The sequence below is a fragment of the Heterocephalus glaber genome, unplaced genomic scaffold (genome assembly GCF_053883595.1).
Source record: "Heterocephalus glaber isolate CG9 unplaced genomic scaffold, H.glaber_assembly_v1.0 deba00001773, whole genome shotgun sequence".
Classification (NCBI taxonomy): Eukaryota; Metazoa; Chordata; class Mammalia; order Rodentia; family Bathyergidae; genus Heterocephalus; species Heterocephalus glaber.
This window is the reverse complement of record NW_028258463.1, coordinates 21,756-39,308: the sequence shown is the minus strand read 5'-3', so window position 1 is coordinate 39,308 and position 17,553 is coordinate 21,756. Positions and strand designations below refer to the sequence as shown.

The window sequence follows — 17,553 nt, the reverse complement described above, 5'->3', positions numbered from 1 at the left end:
ACTATATTTTACTGCCTCACAATTGCCAAACTGATCTATTTTTAGGGGGCAGAAAGTTTAGCGTAGTATGGCCTGGCACAGTAGCATGTGCCTGTAGTCCCATTGTGAAAGGCCGAGGAGGAAAATTTAGCTGTCTATCTTACAAAAAGAGATGAATGCAAACAATTCCTAAGTTTATTTCAAGTTTCTCATTATTCGCTATTATTTCCCCAAACTGGAAGTATATGAAAAAGGTGTAATATCTGAAGTTACAATTCTTCTAAAACTTTTCTTTAGCAGAGGTCACTTTATCTATACCATGGGCACCAAGCACAGGAGTTCCCATCTTTCTGCACAACTCGTAGAGTAAATGGATACTGATAGCCCATACTGTCGTCACTGAAACAGAAAACAAACCAAAAAATCTAAGAAGTATTTCTGGTTTGAAATCCTTTGCATCTTCTCTAAGTGATCCTAGGAAAGAGCATTTGCCTAGAGAAAAGAAGGAAAAAGCGGAAACAGTTTTTTTGTAAATAGGGAGGGGTAGAGGGGTGGAAGGGAGGGGCAGGGGAAAGGGGAAAAAACAAGAACCAAGATACACCATGTATAGGTACAAATTCTCAGTGATGAATGTGATCATAATGTATACCTAAAATGTACCAATAAACTTAATGAATTAAAAAAAAAAAGAGCATGTGCCTTAACAGTATGCTCATGTTGACAGCTCAATGCCACTTATCCTAACCCATTAGCTAGCTGCAGCTCTGCACCAGCCGCATTAGGCTATGTTCTTGCTTACAGAAGGGTACACACACCAGATTGCCAGATGTCTCTAAAAGAGTCTTCTTTTATAAGATAAGCTAATCATTAAATGAAACATCAATTATCCTTCAGCCCTAATTTTATAAGCAGACTTAATTCACATTAAACTAAGACCTTTCTACAACAAGAACATTGACATACCACAGAAGACTTTATATTCTTAGAGTAACTTCTTTTAACTGTTAACAGTTGTATCAAGATAGCCTTATAAGGTCTCCAAATTTAAAAAAAATACTAATTCTTGCCTCAATAAGAAGCAATGTAACAATTTATACATATAACACTTTAAGTATATACACAACTCGTGGGCAGGGATGTAGCTCAGTGGTACAGTGCATGTTGAAGTGCAAGGCCCTGGGTTCAATTTCCAGTACAAATTACCCCATAAAAAGAACACCCCACACTAATTAACATTTGTCAATCCCAGTTCATAAAGCTGGAGAAAGAAAAAGCAATGCAACAAACATAGGTAAAAGCAATGTATTTTACACCTCATTTGGCAGTTGGTAGTGGCTATCACATGGCTGCTGAAGGTAACGAAACCACAATAAAGAGTCACTGTAAAGGCAAAAGTGAGTACTGTATCAAACACAGGAACTCCCTCTTTCCACAAAACCACCTATCCAATGAATGATTGTTGATAGCCTTTAACTGTCCAGTATCATGTCCAAAATGAAGTCAAGCGTGAGGAATCAAAAGACAGTGGAACAACAGACCATGTAGCATTCTCAGAGGGAAATGTGGAGCTATTAAAAAAAATAATGTCCCTCCTGCTATAGTTTGGATCTTGAACATCTCCCAGAGGTCTATGTGTTGACGGCTCGATCTCCAGCCTGTGGCATTACTGAGAGGTGGTAGAACCTTTAGGAGGCAGGACCTAGTGGAAGAAGTTAGGTCACTGGGGGATATTGGGATCCAGGTCTCTTCTCTTCTATCTTTGTCTTCTCGCTGCCACTTGGTCAACTATTCATTCCCTACCATGATGTACTGCTGTGTTATAGGCCCAAAAGTAATAATGCCAACCAACCATGGTCTGAAACCTCCAAAACTGTGAGCCAAAATAAATCATTCCCCCTTTTTGGGTTTGTTTTTGGAGACAGGGTCTCACTATGTAGCTCAGGCTAGCCTTGAACTAACTATGTAGTCCAGGCTGGCCTCAAACCTGCAGCAACCCATCTGCCTCAGCCTTCTAAGTGGTGAGATTATAGGCATATGCCAGTATGCCCAGCTTTTAAACATTCCTTTTTTTGGGGGGGTATCAGGGATTGAACTCGGAACCACTGAGCTAAATCCCCGACCCAACATTCCTATTTTTAACCTGGCTATTTTAGGCATTTGTTACAGTAATGCAAAGCTAACACCCCATCCCAAGTCTTCCCATGACCCTGATCCTTAATCTACTTTCGGTCTCTATAAATTTGCTTATTAGAAATACTGAATAAAAATAAAAGATTTGATCTTTTGTGTCTGGCTTCCTTGACTTAGCATTATGTTTTCATGTTTCATGTTGCTACATGTATCAGCAGTTCATTCTTTTTAATAGGTGAAGAGTATTCCAACAACACACATACTGTATTTTGCAAATCCATTCCTTTGTTGAGTTCAATACTTGAGTTGTTTCTACTTTTGGGCTATTGTGACTCACTGGATTCTTTGATGGAAATCAGAGGCATTTTATCATTTCATCTATAGATATTTTAATGTGTAAGTTCAAAGTTAAGCTCCTATTGTCATTGTAAAAGCCACTCCAAACTTCATGCCTTCATTTACACTGTTCCACTAAAAGATTTCACAAAGGTCACCAAAGATTGTCATTTTATGAAATGCAGTAAACAATTCTGAGTTCTCGTCTTAACTTCTAATTAGAAACAACTGATCACTTCTTCCTTGAAATACTTCCTTCATTCAACTTTTGGTTAATTGCTTTATCCTGGTTTCCCTTATACAGCTGCTCCTTCTTTTCAACCTCTAAATGTTGGAATGCATTAGGAATCAGATCTTAGGCATCTTCTATAACTAATTCTCACTTTTAAGGGATATTATCTCATCCTGGGGCTTTATATACCAATTATCTGATGACACTTTTATTTCCATCTCCAGCAAAGGGCACTTAGTGAATTTCTCCTTGAATATAACAACAGATATCTTCAACCTAACTTGATTCCTGTCCTTTCTTGCCAAAACATGCTCTTCTTTCTCCAGTTCTCCCTGTTTCATTAAATGGTACCATCATCCACAAACAATTGCTCAGGCAGAAAATTTAGCTTGGACTCCTCTTTCTCTCATAACCCATATTCAATTTAGTAGCAAATCCTGAGAAAAGCCCTTTAATTCAATCAGACTCTCACTTCAGATTTAGTATCATGCCAAAGTCATTTTTACTGAATACACATTCATCAACTAAATTGCTTATCTATTATTTGCAGTTTTCCTTTAAGATTTATTCACCTTAAGTCCTATTTAATCATCAAAAGACTCTACACTACAACAAAGAACTTTTTACTACGCAGAGCTCTCATTTGCACCATGACAGTAAGTAAATGATGTGCAATTTAACTGAGATATAAATAAGGCATCCACAATCCTAATGATTATCCAAAGTAAATGCATTTACTGATCCAACAGAATAGTGGTAGAAGGAATGAAAACAATACAGAAAATGTTTATTATCTTTATCTAAATTTATGCTTTTGTACATAGAAAGGGGAGGGGAATGGGATAAAATAAAATAAATTTAAAAATAAGTTTATGAAATTATTCCAAGGTAAAATGACATAGTATGGAAATAATTCAAATGAATTATTTGTTATGGCATGACTCTTTAAGAGTTCATGACAGGGGGCCAGGGATTTAGCTCAGTGGTTTCACCGCCTGCTATGCAAGCCCAAGGACCCGAGTTCAATCTCTGGTACCAAAAAAAAAAAAAACAGTTCATGACAGGGCCAGGGATTTAGGTCAGCGGTGCCTCGCCTGCCTAGCAAGTTCGACCCCTGGTACCAGGCCAAAAAACCCAACAACAACAAAGAGTTCACCACAGAGAAGTACACTGTCACTCCCATTTTGAATTTCAGAAGATTGAGATGATACAAATTTCCTGGAGAATTTATACTCCCTTTTTTTTCTTGTGGTACTAGGGACTGAACTCAGGGCCTTTGCACTCATCTACATCTTCAGCCTTTTTTAAATTTTTAAAATTTAGAAACAGGGCCTTGCTAAGTCATTAAGTTGCCTGTGCTGGGCTCAAACTTTGGATCCTCCTGCATCAGCCTCCCAGGCAGTTGTGGGATTATAGGCATGGGCCACCATGCCTGGCTTCATACTCTTTACTCTTCTAATAGCAGAAGACAAGGATATTACATAAAGCAATGGTAGGAGGGAGTTAGCTAAGAGATTAGAGAAAGAATTGCTAGACACTAGGATGTCTAGGTGACAAAAGGAAGCTATATTTCTTCCTCAAAACCAAATGGCTGAATTATGTGCTCTCTAAATGGTCCTTCTAAGAGTGATTAACTTGATGGGGAATGGGTCATATTATCACACAGAATTCATATAAAATATTCTTATCACTTTTGGAAACCACAAGTTGAGGCTAATCCTCAAACTTACCAATCCTGAGCATGATTACTAGCTTCCTGAGGTGGGAGTGGGCTGGCTAGTCGAGATACCTGAATCCAGACTGCATCATAAAGATCTTTTTTCCGGGTATGCACAGTACATGGAACAATCAATGGCATTCCAAGAGGCTGGGCCGATTCTTCTGTGATGACAGGAAATACAGTTCTGTCCTCATCTATATGTATAAATAAGAGAAGAGAGTGAGAAGATGATAGGCCTGATTTTTCTAGGACGGCCAATAACATGCATTGCTGTACATTTTCAAATTAGTTTCTACCATACTCTTTTTGAAACAACTGTTGCTTATATGATGACAATGGTTAAAGTAATATTGTTGAAAGGTTGAGGTACTGCCAATTTGAGTTACCAAATTTGGATTTCAGTAACCAGTATTTTCAAACTATAATTTTCTTTGATAAGCATTTCCTACACACACGGAATCCATACATAAAAACTAGTAATAGTGGGCCGGGGATTTAGCTCAGTGATTTCGCCACCTGCTGCACAAGCGCAAGGACCTGAGTTTGATCCCCGGTACCAAAAATAAAAGAACAAAAAACTAGTAATAGTTTCATACCTCAAGGCTTTTAAATAATTAAAACCCATTCTTTCTCTATAAATTATACAAATAAAAAACTTCCTTAAAATATAATTTTCTTCTTTCTTTTTTAAAAACACTTTTTTTGGGTACCGGGGATCGAACTTGTGACCTTGTGCTTTCGAGGCAGGCACCAGAACCACTGAGCTAAATCCCCAGCCCCAAAACACTTTTATTTATTTATTTTTTGTACTGGGGATCGAACTCCGGACCTTGCGCCTGCGTTAAATCTCTGGCTTCTTTTTTTTTGAGTCAGGGTCTCACTATGTAATCCAGGCTGGCCTCAAACTCACTGATCCTCTTGCCTCAGTTTGCCAAGTGCTGGGGTTACAGGTAAGTGCTACCACAACTGGCCCAGCCTCTTTTTTGGTTTTTTGAGATCGAGTCTTGTGATATAGTTCTGAACTCACTATGTAACCCATACTGGTCCCGCACTGGCAATCCTCCTGCCTCATACTGGCAATCCTCCTGTCTCAGCCATTCTGAGTGCTGGGATTATAGGCAAGTAAAACCATCCATGGCTCATAATGCAATTCTCTGATGTCTTTTTTTTTTTTTTTTTGTACCAAGGATTGAACTCGGGTCCTTGAGCTTGCACAGCAGGGGCGAAACCACTGAGCTAAATAAATCCCCGGCCCAGATAAGTCTTGATAGTAGTTATTAAAGTAGCAATTATTAAATTGTTGGATACTTGTGAAATACAGCTATTTAATTAATAACAACTCATCCACCTTCCTAAAAGTGGCTAAGTGACTAGTCTTTTTTTCCTTAAGTGCCTGATAGATCAAAATTTAAAAATCTGCTTTGAGTATGTTAAAGAGATTCTTATTATATTCTTTAATATCCCTTATCCAAAATGGTTGGGACCAGCAATCTTTTGGATTTTGAAATATTTGCATAAACTTTACTAGGTAAGTAATTTTTAGGTTGGGGATGTTCAATGGATATATAGAGATTAGCTACTAAAAAGAATTAATTGGAAATGGTTGCTTAACAATGAAATAGTTTAGAATAACAGAATGGGAAATTTAAAATCTGACAAATACTTGGACATCCTTAATTCTTTAAGAAATCTGGTCTTGGGCCAGGGATTTAGCTCAGTGGTTTCGCTGCCTGCTGTGCATGCGCAAGGACCCGAGTTCAATCCCTGGTACCAGAAAAAAAAAAAGAAATCTGGTCTTGCTATGTGGTGGTACATACCTATGATTCCAGCTAGTTGAGAGGCTGAGGCACAAGCAATGGAAGGAGCATGGCCCTATCAATCCCTTTAGACTATGAAAGAATTTCTGTTGTTTTTTTGGGGATGAACTTGGGTCCTTGTGTTTGCACAGCAGGCGGTGAAAGCACTGAGCTAAATCCCTGGCCCAGTACCTTCTTTTTATTTTTTTTTTGGTACCAGGGATCAAACTTGGGTCCTTGTGGTTGCAAGGCAGGGGGTGGAACCACTGAGCCAGCCTATACCTTCTTTTTAATTTCATTTTTTCTTGTTGTTCTCCAATACACACACACACACACACACACACACACCACCACCACCACCACCAAACCTTCTCCAAAGGTATTCAAATTTATATGGCAGAGAAGATGTACATGGTTATGAATACATAGAAGACACAAATTTTAAAACAAGGTAGTATTCAGGTACACTGGCTAGCCTCACAAATGAGGAGTATCATTTCATATACTGGCCCTAACATGTGATACTAATTCCTGGCTTCAATCACTTGCATTAGCATATACAACACACTGAAAATGTGCTCAATGAAGATGTTGCCAAGAAACGGCGACTTCACAAATGACACTGACAAGACCAACAGTATGCTGCCTAACACTGAAACAAACCATTTTTCGATGGACAGCAATGATGTAGCCTGAAAAGGGGCTGTTAGGAAGAGATGACATATGACCATTCATTATTCCATTAGTGAAGTTCTTCTCAGTTCCACATGGCACAACAGTGTTTGGCATTCCATTAGGGATGAACAGTGGTCGAGGTATGTCCCCATTGGTAGTTAGAGAGAACATTTCATTTGTAGATGGTGAAGAGGAGAAATCTATAAATTCAAAGATACAAATAGCAACATAAACTTGTGGTACTGTTGTACTTTTTCTACCTCCACTAGGTAGCCCACCCTGGCCTCGAACTTGTGATCCTTTTGCCTTAGGCTCTCCAGTAGCTCCAGTAGCACATGTAATGTGTGCTCCATGCCTGGGTTATCTTGTGGTGCTTTTATCTTTGTTCTTAAGTATTCCAAGGACCTGTACCTTAAGAGTGCAATCTCTTTTAACATAAGACAGGGAAAAATCATAGTTCAAATAATAATTTTAAATTTATTGGATTTTAATTCCAGATTTTATTGTCATAACTCACATTTAAAAAGACTAAATAGGAGAGCAGGAGCAAGTGCTGAAAATAGTCAAATAGAATTCTTGCAGAAACCAATATGAAATATTGCATTGGGGCACACAATCACTTCTACCACTTATCTTTTTTTCCTTGCCTCTAAAATTCTCTATTCCCCTACACATGCTCTGTCAATATGGCCACTGGCCAGATGTTGCTGGCCGGATGTTACTCTGATACTCAACCACCCGAACTCCCTGAACTGGCAACAAAAGAGGATCTGGAAAAAATGAAATCAGAAAGAACTTCTCAGATAACAGCAGAGACTGTGCTCATAGTACAAGGCATGATTAATAAACCTAGAGAGGAGCTCAGGAACATGATGGAATCCCAACATAGGAAACAAATGGAATCCATAAAACAGATGCAAACAGATTTCCAAGAGATTAAAAACTCCATTGATGGGGCTGGGGATTTAGCTCAGTGGTTTCGCCGCCTGCCTTGCAGGCTCAAGGACCCGAGTTCGATCTGCCGTACCAAAAAAAAAAAAATCCTCCTTTGAAAGTCTACAAAGACCCAGTCTTGTGAAGCTAAGGGCTGTGTCTCACCCACCCCGTGGGGAAGTAATGAAGAAGAGTGTCAAAAGCGATGGGTGTGCTTGTGCAGGCACATGAGAAATCCAATCATTACTAGAACTGTGTGGATTTATGAGACACTCTCACATCTACACCTATATTATAGTACGCACCTCCCATGTGTATCTACCTAATTTAAAGAATACTATTTCGGTATAAATTTACTATTTTCTATGAGACAAGCATAGTGCTAAGCCTAATCCTCTCTGCTACTGCCATATCCTCACCACTGGGGACACTGATTAATGAAATATCCCCAGGCACATAAAAGGATTTCCTTGTTTAATCAATATTGTCTATCTACAGTTTGGATATGAAGGCCAAGATTATGGAGATTCAGGTCAATGACAGAAATTTCCACTAGATAAAAGGCATCCATCTACACAGGCAAAGGATATTAGCAATCCTGCAGTGCTGTGACTACTTCCTGGGTCCTGGAACTATAGTGATGTCATCAACGGGTCACAGTACACTGCCCAGGCCTTAGTGATAACTGATAGCACATCAGCTGTGGTGCCCAACTGATCACTGCTCCACACAGTGATCTGGTCAACACATAGCTCCCCGTGGTATTTTTTGGTTTGGCTATACAAATTTCATTCTTTATTATGCTTGACTAACACTGTGAGAGATATATCAGCTAGAAATCTACCTGATTTCAGCGATTCTCCAGAGAGTGAAATCATGAAACATAAACAGAAGAGAAAACATCTAGAAAGCAGACTCTCACCTCAACCTGCAAAGATGTCAAGAGGTACATGTTACTATGTTCTCTAAGGTGGGAATGAGGACTTGTCTTTGAAATGAGGGAGAAGAAAGGATTTGTAGTTTGTGGTGTAGGAGTGAAGAAGAGAGAGAGAAGTGGCTGAATGAGGGAAGATTTTTGTCTTTCCAAGGGCTCAGGTAGTCTGAGGGTGAAGAGAAAGTTCAGATGATCCAGGTTTTATCTTTGTGGCAGAAGGGTCAGTCTATTCAGAATCACTCTAGTTTACACTGTCACATACACAGTCTAGACAACTTTTTTTCTTTCAAGAATGGATTTTCTGTCATTTGACTTCCTCCTGAGGATACTGGGAGTGTAAATGAAGTCATGATTTCTGAGTACTTTCTTCATTTTGATGAAGAAGAAACTGGTTCGCAGAACTGAAAGAAACATTTTAAAAATCTTTATTTATGTATTTATTTATTTAAGTAAAAGTAAAATATTTTCATATTGGAGATATGTCTGTATGACTCCTATGTGAAATGTAAGAAGAGTCAGGACACACACAAACACACATGCACATCCACACAGCCATTCATGAATTAGCTATGAATGGTGAATTAAGGAGATAAGATTGGCTTACAGAAAAATCAGAAATTGAACCGTTGTTGTTGCCTTGGAGGTTAACAGGAAACAAGTAAGTCCTATGATGGACAGCTGTTGTTCACTGATGTGAGCAGGAAGATTGGAGCTGACTCCAACATTCAAAACAGTGGCTCATATTCCTAAGAATAGTCTGAACTTTCCAAAAATATTTTGAGTGTCTGTATTTTCTAATAATCCTTTGTACAGAGGTAAACTTGTCTTTTTTACCATCATTAAGATTAGCACATAATAAAAATGTTATAAATAGTAAACTATGAAATATGCAAAGCACATACATGTATTCATATACAAACAGACACACAGATAGACAGGCACACACACACACACACACACACACACACAGACACACACACACAAAGGCGGCAAAAAATAGGCCAAAGAAAGGTAAATACTAACATCCACCATAACTGTCCGCATACTATAGACCAAATGAAATTATATTCCCCTTAAAAACACAGTACAACTTGACTTCACTAGATGAGGTCAAGCTACAGTAACTAGTACACAGAGAATCTACTTCTTACTTGTGTATGTTCAAGGAAATACAGCAGTTTTCTTTCCTGAGCTAATTCATAGGGTGAGTCTAAAAATTATTGTCATCCACATATGGCTTTCAAAGAAACTCTGGATTACCAACATCCCGGTCAACTGGAAAGGGCAAGTGCGTGGATAGATGCAGAGGTCTGTATGGCTGTAGAAGTGGCACACGACGCTTGTATTCATTTTCCCTTGTAGCAAATGTAATCCCACGAGCAGAGTTAACTACAAGGCAGTTCAGTAAAGTATGTGGTCATAGTCTAAGTGGAAAGGCAGAAGCAAGGAGACTCTGTACCACCCACAGGTTGGGCAAATGTGATGATTTGCAATGTAGTGACAAGATAAAGATTATTCCACGTTTAAAAATGTTTACTAATAGGAACCATACTATTTATGAAAAAGGATGGAGGCAATATGTGTTCACCGAAAATGCCAAAGGATAGACTCATATTATTTGCTTAAGAATAAATCAATACACATGAACACCAAACCGGGACCATATCTCTTCATCACGATTTACTTTCACAGGAGAGGTGACTACGCAAGCTGATCTTCAGGGTGAAGATGAGGTACCGGCTCCAACTCAACACTACAAAGAGAGGGATACTTCTTACAGAGCTTCAGAGCACCTCTCCCATGAAGACAAATTTCCTGGTGGAGGTATGGAGGGACTATTGAACAGGGTCAAAAAGTTAGTGAGGCACATCCCAGATTTTACTTGAATGCTTCTGACCATCAGTTGATACAGGCAATTTAGTCAGAAAGAAACAGAAAATAACCAGAAGCAGAAGTAGTGAATACCAAAGGGAAAACACCTAAGAAGCCTGGAGTAAGTCCAGGATCACTGGAGGATGGGTTTCTGCTAAGGAAATGGTGGGAGATTGGCCGAGGGGGTGCAAAATGATCAGAGACACAAAAACAGTGTGTTAGCATGATCAGGAGGACTATGGCAGATTGGCACGAAGGTGTGAAGACACTAGCCCCTTAACACAACCCCAAGATCATAGGATCCTCAAAATACCTGGGTTTGAGATACATTATAGATACACCCAATGCAAAAGTACATCGCATCCATGCATTTCCATAGGCAGTATTCACACACGGGTCCCTTCCCAGACCCATCTGCGCTGTCTACGCTCCTCTCTCCCTTCCTTCTCATCTTCCACAGGCACATGAGTTCTGTATTCTCAGTTTTTGTCCCAACTTTGCAAACAGTAATTGTTACTCTAACTTCTAGGATGATCCCACTCTCATTTTCTATATTAAACTTTGTATAAATGAAAATGCAAAATACATACCTTCTCTCTCTGTCCTTTCATGCATTCTTACATCCAGGAGCACTGGGCATGTAGCATGATTTCAGTTTTTATATTCTCATTACTGCATATATTTTTTTGTTTGAAGAAAAATATATTGACTGATTATACTTTGCCTGGCAAAAAAAAAAAGAGTTGCTTTCTATGGAGAAAATAAGGGAATGTTTTCAACATTCTCTTGCCTATATTTTGCTATATTAAGACATTTTTGTTGGAGGAAAGTACAAGATTTTTGTATCAACCAATCTGAACTCAGTCCTTCATTTTATTTTCTAAGGCAAACACATAAATACCCACTTAGTCTTTAACACTCTTCTTGGTACCCTCATTTTTTATTTATCCTCCCATAGTTCTGCATTTTCAAAACTCATGATTTCTTTTTCTTATACACCTTGATTTTTGCATACTCACGATCCTTGATTATTTCTTTGGATTTCACATACACTAATGGCTCTAGATTCAAAGAGAATATTTTCACTACTTACACTGTATTTCTAAACAACAGCGAACAATACACTAGCGCACGCACACACACACACAAATCCTTAATCAGAGGGCATTCAGTCAACACAGGTATGTGTCAAACTAACACAGACACACCCCAGTGTCATTCCCTTTCAAGCAAAATTTATTCCATACTCAGATTTATAGCCATCAAATCAGTCACACTGTAAAGCCTAATTGAATTTTAACCAACATGCGATTATCTCATACACGACACACACTGCAGTCAACACACACCATGTCACTGCAATGTTGGCATCATACCTATGTAAGACACTAATTGGTCTAATGTGAGATTTCTAATGAGAGATCTTGATACTCTAAACAGTTACATAAAGGGAGGCGAACTTGGTTCTCAGTGGGAACAGGAACAGTGGCATTGTGAGATCATGAATATTCATTTCTCCAAACAGAACACTTGACCAAATCTTTCATTTGAGGTTGTGACTGTCTAGGAGGTGCAGAGAATAGTGAGGCCGATGCAAAGGGGATCTGAGCTTGGACAAGAGGCACAGCTGAGCTGCTGGCAAGACCACGCCTCACTTCACTCTTCCTTCACACACAGGAGGGGGCCTTAGGGCAAAGGACTAAGATTGAGGTCTCTGGGAGGGACGAATAGGAAATAAGCCTTGAAGCATATGACAAAGCTCCTCAGCACACAGTTCCCTGAGAACACCGAGGCAACAGTGGCTGGGGCAGTGGACCACGCTGAGACGTGTAGGGGATGGGATCAGCAACTTCCCTTCAGAGCGCTGTAAATTCAACTCCACACACTCACGGGTCACATGTGTCACACTTCTTTACACTACGTTATGGGCCTATTTCTCTTTCATTTGACCTTTCTCTTTGGCAGATACTCTTCTCTCTCTCTTTCCCCTCCCATTCCCTAGTAGCATCACATGGGTACACCCTTGCACTCTTATTCCTACACACAGTTATTCTCAGATTCACCACTTTACACGTTAATCCCATAAAGAACTTTACTTCTCCTCAAAGGGATAACCTGTTTTAATCCTACATGTTTGATAGACCAAACACTAGAAAACGCATGAGCCCTGCAATATGTATATTTTCTTACCCAAATGTCACTTCTTCTCCCCTGTTATCAACTCTCCTTTGAGCTGCACGGTCAGAGGTCATAAACATTTCCCTTGTCATGGAAGGCTACTGTCACACCAGCTAACAACACTCACCACTCATACAGGAATCACATGCCCTGCCACACAACACTGTCCCACATACATATATACACACGCCCAGCACTATCTGCTTTGACCAGTACCAGAAACATTCACCAGATACGACCGGAATATGTGTGTGTGTGTGTGTGTGTGTGTGTATAATATGTATTGCTTGTGTGTATATAATATAGATGTGTACGCATATAATAATATGACATATCTCTGTTTATCTCCAGGCAACACCACAAACTCATGGTTCACATAGCTATACCGAGTACACACCTTGCATAACACACACCACACACAGAACTCTGAAACGTCATAGATACACGCATTCCCATCTCACAGGCCTTCACTCAAGGATGTTCTCAGGGCCATCTCATCCTCTCCTTTTTGAAATTTTTCCTAGAAACCAATAAATTACGTCAAAATATTCTACATGTACCATCCTGCAAGAGGCCTCTGCATCAAGATTTGACGGGGTCTCAGGAGGACTCCGTTTCAAGTTCCCATGGACCTTCCAAGCTCGCCAATAACCACTTGATGACCTCAGGATGTACTGAAAGGGAAAGCGTCATGAACGTGTACTACATGCGTGTCCTAACCAAAAGGGGGGTTGCTATCTTCGAGGATACAGATGGAGAACTGGAGCCTCCCCCGAAAAGGATAAGCATAGCAAAACTTACCTTTCCTGAGGGGATTCCTCCAAGAGTCACCCTCGTAGACCATACAGATACACAGCACCTAACTAACAGCGAGGCTCACTGGGACAGTGAGGTCCAAGAGGGATGGGAAGAGGCTGAGAATGCATCAGTGCCTCTGGCTCAGGAGCCAGGGCCCAGCGTCAAAACACCTCTCGGTCTGGAGGGCCTGGAGGGCCTGGAGTGGGGCTTCCGGTGCATGGCCTGCTGCAGGGTCTTCCCCAGTCTGGAGAACCTTATGAAACACGTGGAACATGGCATTGAGGAGGGCTTTTCTTGCCTTACTTTCCACCTTGCCTTTGCCAGGCTAAGGAAAAAGAGGAATTAGGAAAGAAAGAGGAACATTAAGAAGAGAAAACAACAATATTAACACAACATCTGGAGGCTCTACGGAGAAACTTCTGTGGGTTTGTTACATTCATATTTTTAATTTCTTTGACAAATTTTGTTTTGCTTTTTTTAATACATAGAAATTTTCCTTGTCTTGACGGTTAGGAGAGGATACAAATAAGATTAGACTTCAGTACCATAAACCTGTGGGCTTAAATCTCTTCCTTCTGTTTTACACCTCTGTTCTGTTTCTGCGTCAGCGGTGTAGTCTTGGGAATGGAGATTATAACAGGTCCAAATGATAATATTGGTGAGGGCGGATTAGGCAAACCTGAGGCCTGACCCTTAAGGTGCTTCTCCATCTGGCAGCCAGAGGGAGCGTGGAGTCACTAACAGCTGTCACATAGAGTACCTCACTCTCAAAGCCCTCAGGATGGCCCTGGGAAATTATTCCCAGCACTTTCTGGCCACCTGTGTGTGTGGCTGCCTGAACGGGCTTGCAGCTGCAAGCCTGACACCTGCTTAGTGCTTCCCTGGTACTCTGGTCTGTTGCGGCTAACACTGTGAAGAGGGGTGGAGGACTGGGCTCTCCCAGGGCAAAGACTGAGGAGGGATCAGAGCACACTGATGATATCTATAAATCCCCAAACCTCAATGCCCATGATCTCGTTTGCCACCACATCAGGAGGCTTCTGGAGAGCAGGGACAATCCCCATTTTAGCTCCCCCCATTTCCCAGAAAAGTTCAGCGCTGTCAATCAAGCAGCTGCTTCTCCTGAACTATGGCTACACTGTCACCACAACAGCTGTGGCCATCCTACGTGCCTCAAGACCCCCAAATACCTCTGAGACGTATTTGTCTTGGCCACAGCAGAAGTTGGAGGGAGCTGATTGGCTCCTACCTCCATAGGAGCAGCAAGAGACACAAGGCTCCATCTGTGAGGAAAGGTCCACAGTAGACACTCATATGCTGGTACCTTAATCGTGGACTTCCTACCCTCTAGAATTGTGAGGAATGCTTGTCTGTTGTTGATAAATTACCCATTCCAGAATTTGTTACCGAAGTCCAAATGGACTCACATAGACAGACATTTCCTCCACCAGTTTTGCCCTGATACCCTCTTTTAACCCTTATGTCTTTAACGCAGTACCATTCCTGGGAGAAGTTTTTGTTCTTCGTTCTCACAGCCTCCTAACTTCCCATTCATCCCTTATATCATAACATATGACTGTTGCCTTGTGTCACACCACATGGCCTTTTCAATCTCCTTGCTTTGATTTTCCTCCTGCTCCCTTCCATTCTGACCTAGAACGCTCTGTGTTCTCAATTTCGCAGCTCACTCCTCTTAGCCATCATAGACTGACCCTTTCCACTCATGTGGCTTACCTACCATGTATGATATTCCCCCAACCCATAACTTCAATCATAAAATATTTCCCAAGGCATAGAACCAGATTCCTACTACATCCTACATATTATAAGCACCCCAAGATCAACATTTCCAATCCTAAGATTGTTACCTTACTTCTGAAACCCGGCCTTCCCCTTTGTAGCATGCGTTGGTATAAACTGTACAACTTGACTCATTTGCTGAAGCTAGACTCTTGAAAGTCAATGTATGTAATATTTATATATTATACATATTCCCATTTTGTCCCTAGATTCAGTGGAATCCCTTTCTGCAAGTTTTGGATGTAACAGGTCCTCATCGAATGGCAACTTCAGACATGCTACTTCTAGCACTCTTTTGGAAATTAGTTGTGTATATCAGTTAAATAAAAAGCATCGTTTTCACACACCTAATAGGTGTGCTATCTTCTTTCAATCTTTAATAAAACCCATGGTGCTCTTGATGTGGGTATCAAAATCTTGAGTAGTCCAGAAATATTTCTCTATCAATATAAAGCACAGCATGTACAATACCCATCGTTATTTTGAGTGGGTGACCAAGTATCTGAGAACATCTCTTTAAATATAAACACCTTGGATTGTCTACACTGGTAGCGGGACGGTGTGCAGGTAGGTAGTAAAAATGGTGCTTATCATAGAAGGAGCTGGAAGAAGGGACTGAGCACCTCTAGTGTAGAGCACAGAAGGAGTGGGGCCTGGACATCCTGAAACAGGCCAGGGAACTCAGTCTGTTTTTTCCAACACTGCTTGACTGCCGAATGTAACGTGGAGGTGTGAGACTCCAGTGCAGACAGAAGCCTGTCCCCAGCTCCCTGGGTATTGTCAAACAATGACTGAACCGTTCTCAGATCACCCAGGGGCAAAGAAATGGCACAGAGAAGGTTCTGGAAAGTTCAACCCATTGTGTTGAAGGCTGATTATAATTAACAACATTGTTTCACATACTCAGAAAACTAGAAGAGAAGATTTTGAATGTTCTCCTCAAAATGAAATATGATTATTTGAAATTGTGGATAACCTTAGTGTCTGGAGATCATCAATACACAGTGTATAAACATACCAAAATATCACACTGTATCCCATAAAGGTATACACCTATCTGTCAATAACAAAATATAAAACCTACAACAAACCAAATACTCTGGTGAAATAGCATCAGAACAGGAAAATACAAGTCGTTATTACCACTGCATTTATCACTGAACAAAATTATAGGTCATAAGCAATAAAAACCATAAAAATTATACTGACTGAAATGGAAAAAGCCAGAAATGTGATTTTTTTTGCATACAGCATAATGTATTTTTAAAAACTTCAAAAGCCTAGAGACGGTAAGAGCTAATGAGTTAGGTCATCCAAATGGCTAGTAGAAACACAATGTTGAAGGTGATTTTCTGCATTTCCATACACAAAGACATGTTAAAATTTATTTTAAAATTCTAGTGACAAAAATCTGAAGGTATATAGAAAGAAATTAAAGATGTGGATATGTCTTTCAAATAGAACAAAACATTATGTCTTGAAAAACATTTGGAATATAAAGCAAAATTTATACCAATAGGAAAATTCCTTGATCAAGATGTGGTCAATTTTTATATATCATTATGTGAATTTTCTTGTAAATTTGTAAGTCAAAGTAAAAAATCGTAAGGATGAACAAAGGAGCAGAAGAAGCATGACACTTCTTAAAATAGAATTATTTGAATGGTTATGTCTCTTCAGCATCCTTTGAAAATTACGACAAATAATATTTCCCTGAATGGGCAGAGACAATTAACCACTGGAATATTAAAAAGAGACAAGAAATAGAAGGAGGTATTTATTTGAAAATCTGTTATTTTAAGCTGGCCCAACCAAATTTAATGATGAAAAGTATCTGGTTTATAATAAAATTATTTGGAGCCATATTGAAATGTTATACATGAATACCCAAAAAACAATTCTCATAACTATGTTCCTTATTCAAATACTCTACATTAATCCCCTAGAACAGATGACAAAATCTTCAGTGTCAGCATTCTTGAAGTAGTGAATTACAGTAAAACAAATGTTCACCAAGAAGACAAAAACAAGACATCTGTACCGTCTTCAAACAGCAAACCTATAGAAATTGATTGCCACCAAACCAGCACTGTTCGAAGTACTTAACAGAATACCAGACAGACAGCGGGGCCAACGTTACCAAAGAACCCCAAGGAAAGGCTATGCCTAA

At 39.8% G+C, this 17,553-nt stretch overlaps 1 protein-coding gene and 1 long non-coding RNA gene across 3 annotated transcripts; one reads left to right on the top strand and one right to left on the bottom strand.

Annotated features, from left to right (window-relative positions):
- Positions 1-270: 270 nt before the first annotated feature.
- On the bottom strand, positions 271-7,076 carry LOC147821008 (uncharacterized). Its single transcript, XR_015447716.1, has 3 exons — positions 6,857-7,076; positions 4,408-4,591; positions 271-378 (listed from the first exon to the last, which is right to left on the bottom strand). It is a non-coding gene; the product is annotated as an uncharacterized LOC147821008 (long non-coding RNA).
- A 1,395-nt stretch (positions 7,077-8,471) lies between these two features.
- LOC147821007 (protein FAM170A-like) lies at positions 8,472-15,729 on the top strand. 2 transcript variants are annotated; one of them, XM_087202189.1, is made up of 4 exons: positions 8,472-8,747; positions 10,428-10,559; positions 13,310-14,004; positions 15,593-15,729. In XM_087202189.1, exons 1-3 carry the CDS (start codon positions 8,678-8,680, stop codon positions 13,927-13,929), a joined length of 822 nt encoding a protein of 273 aa, XP_087058315.1. In that variant the 5' UTR covers positions 8,472-8,677; the 3' UTR covers positions 13,930-14,004; positions 15,593-15,729. The 2 variants fall into 2 exon arrangements, with proteins under 2 accessions (XP_087058315.1, XP_087058316.1); XM_087202190.1 differs by having other exon boundaries at positions 13,310-14,008.
- The last annotated feature ends 1,824 nt before the right edge of the window (positions 15,730-17,553 follow it).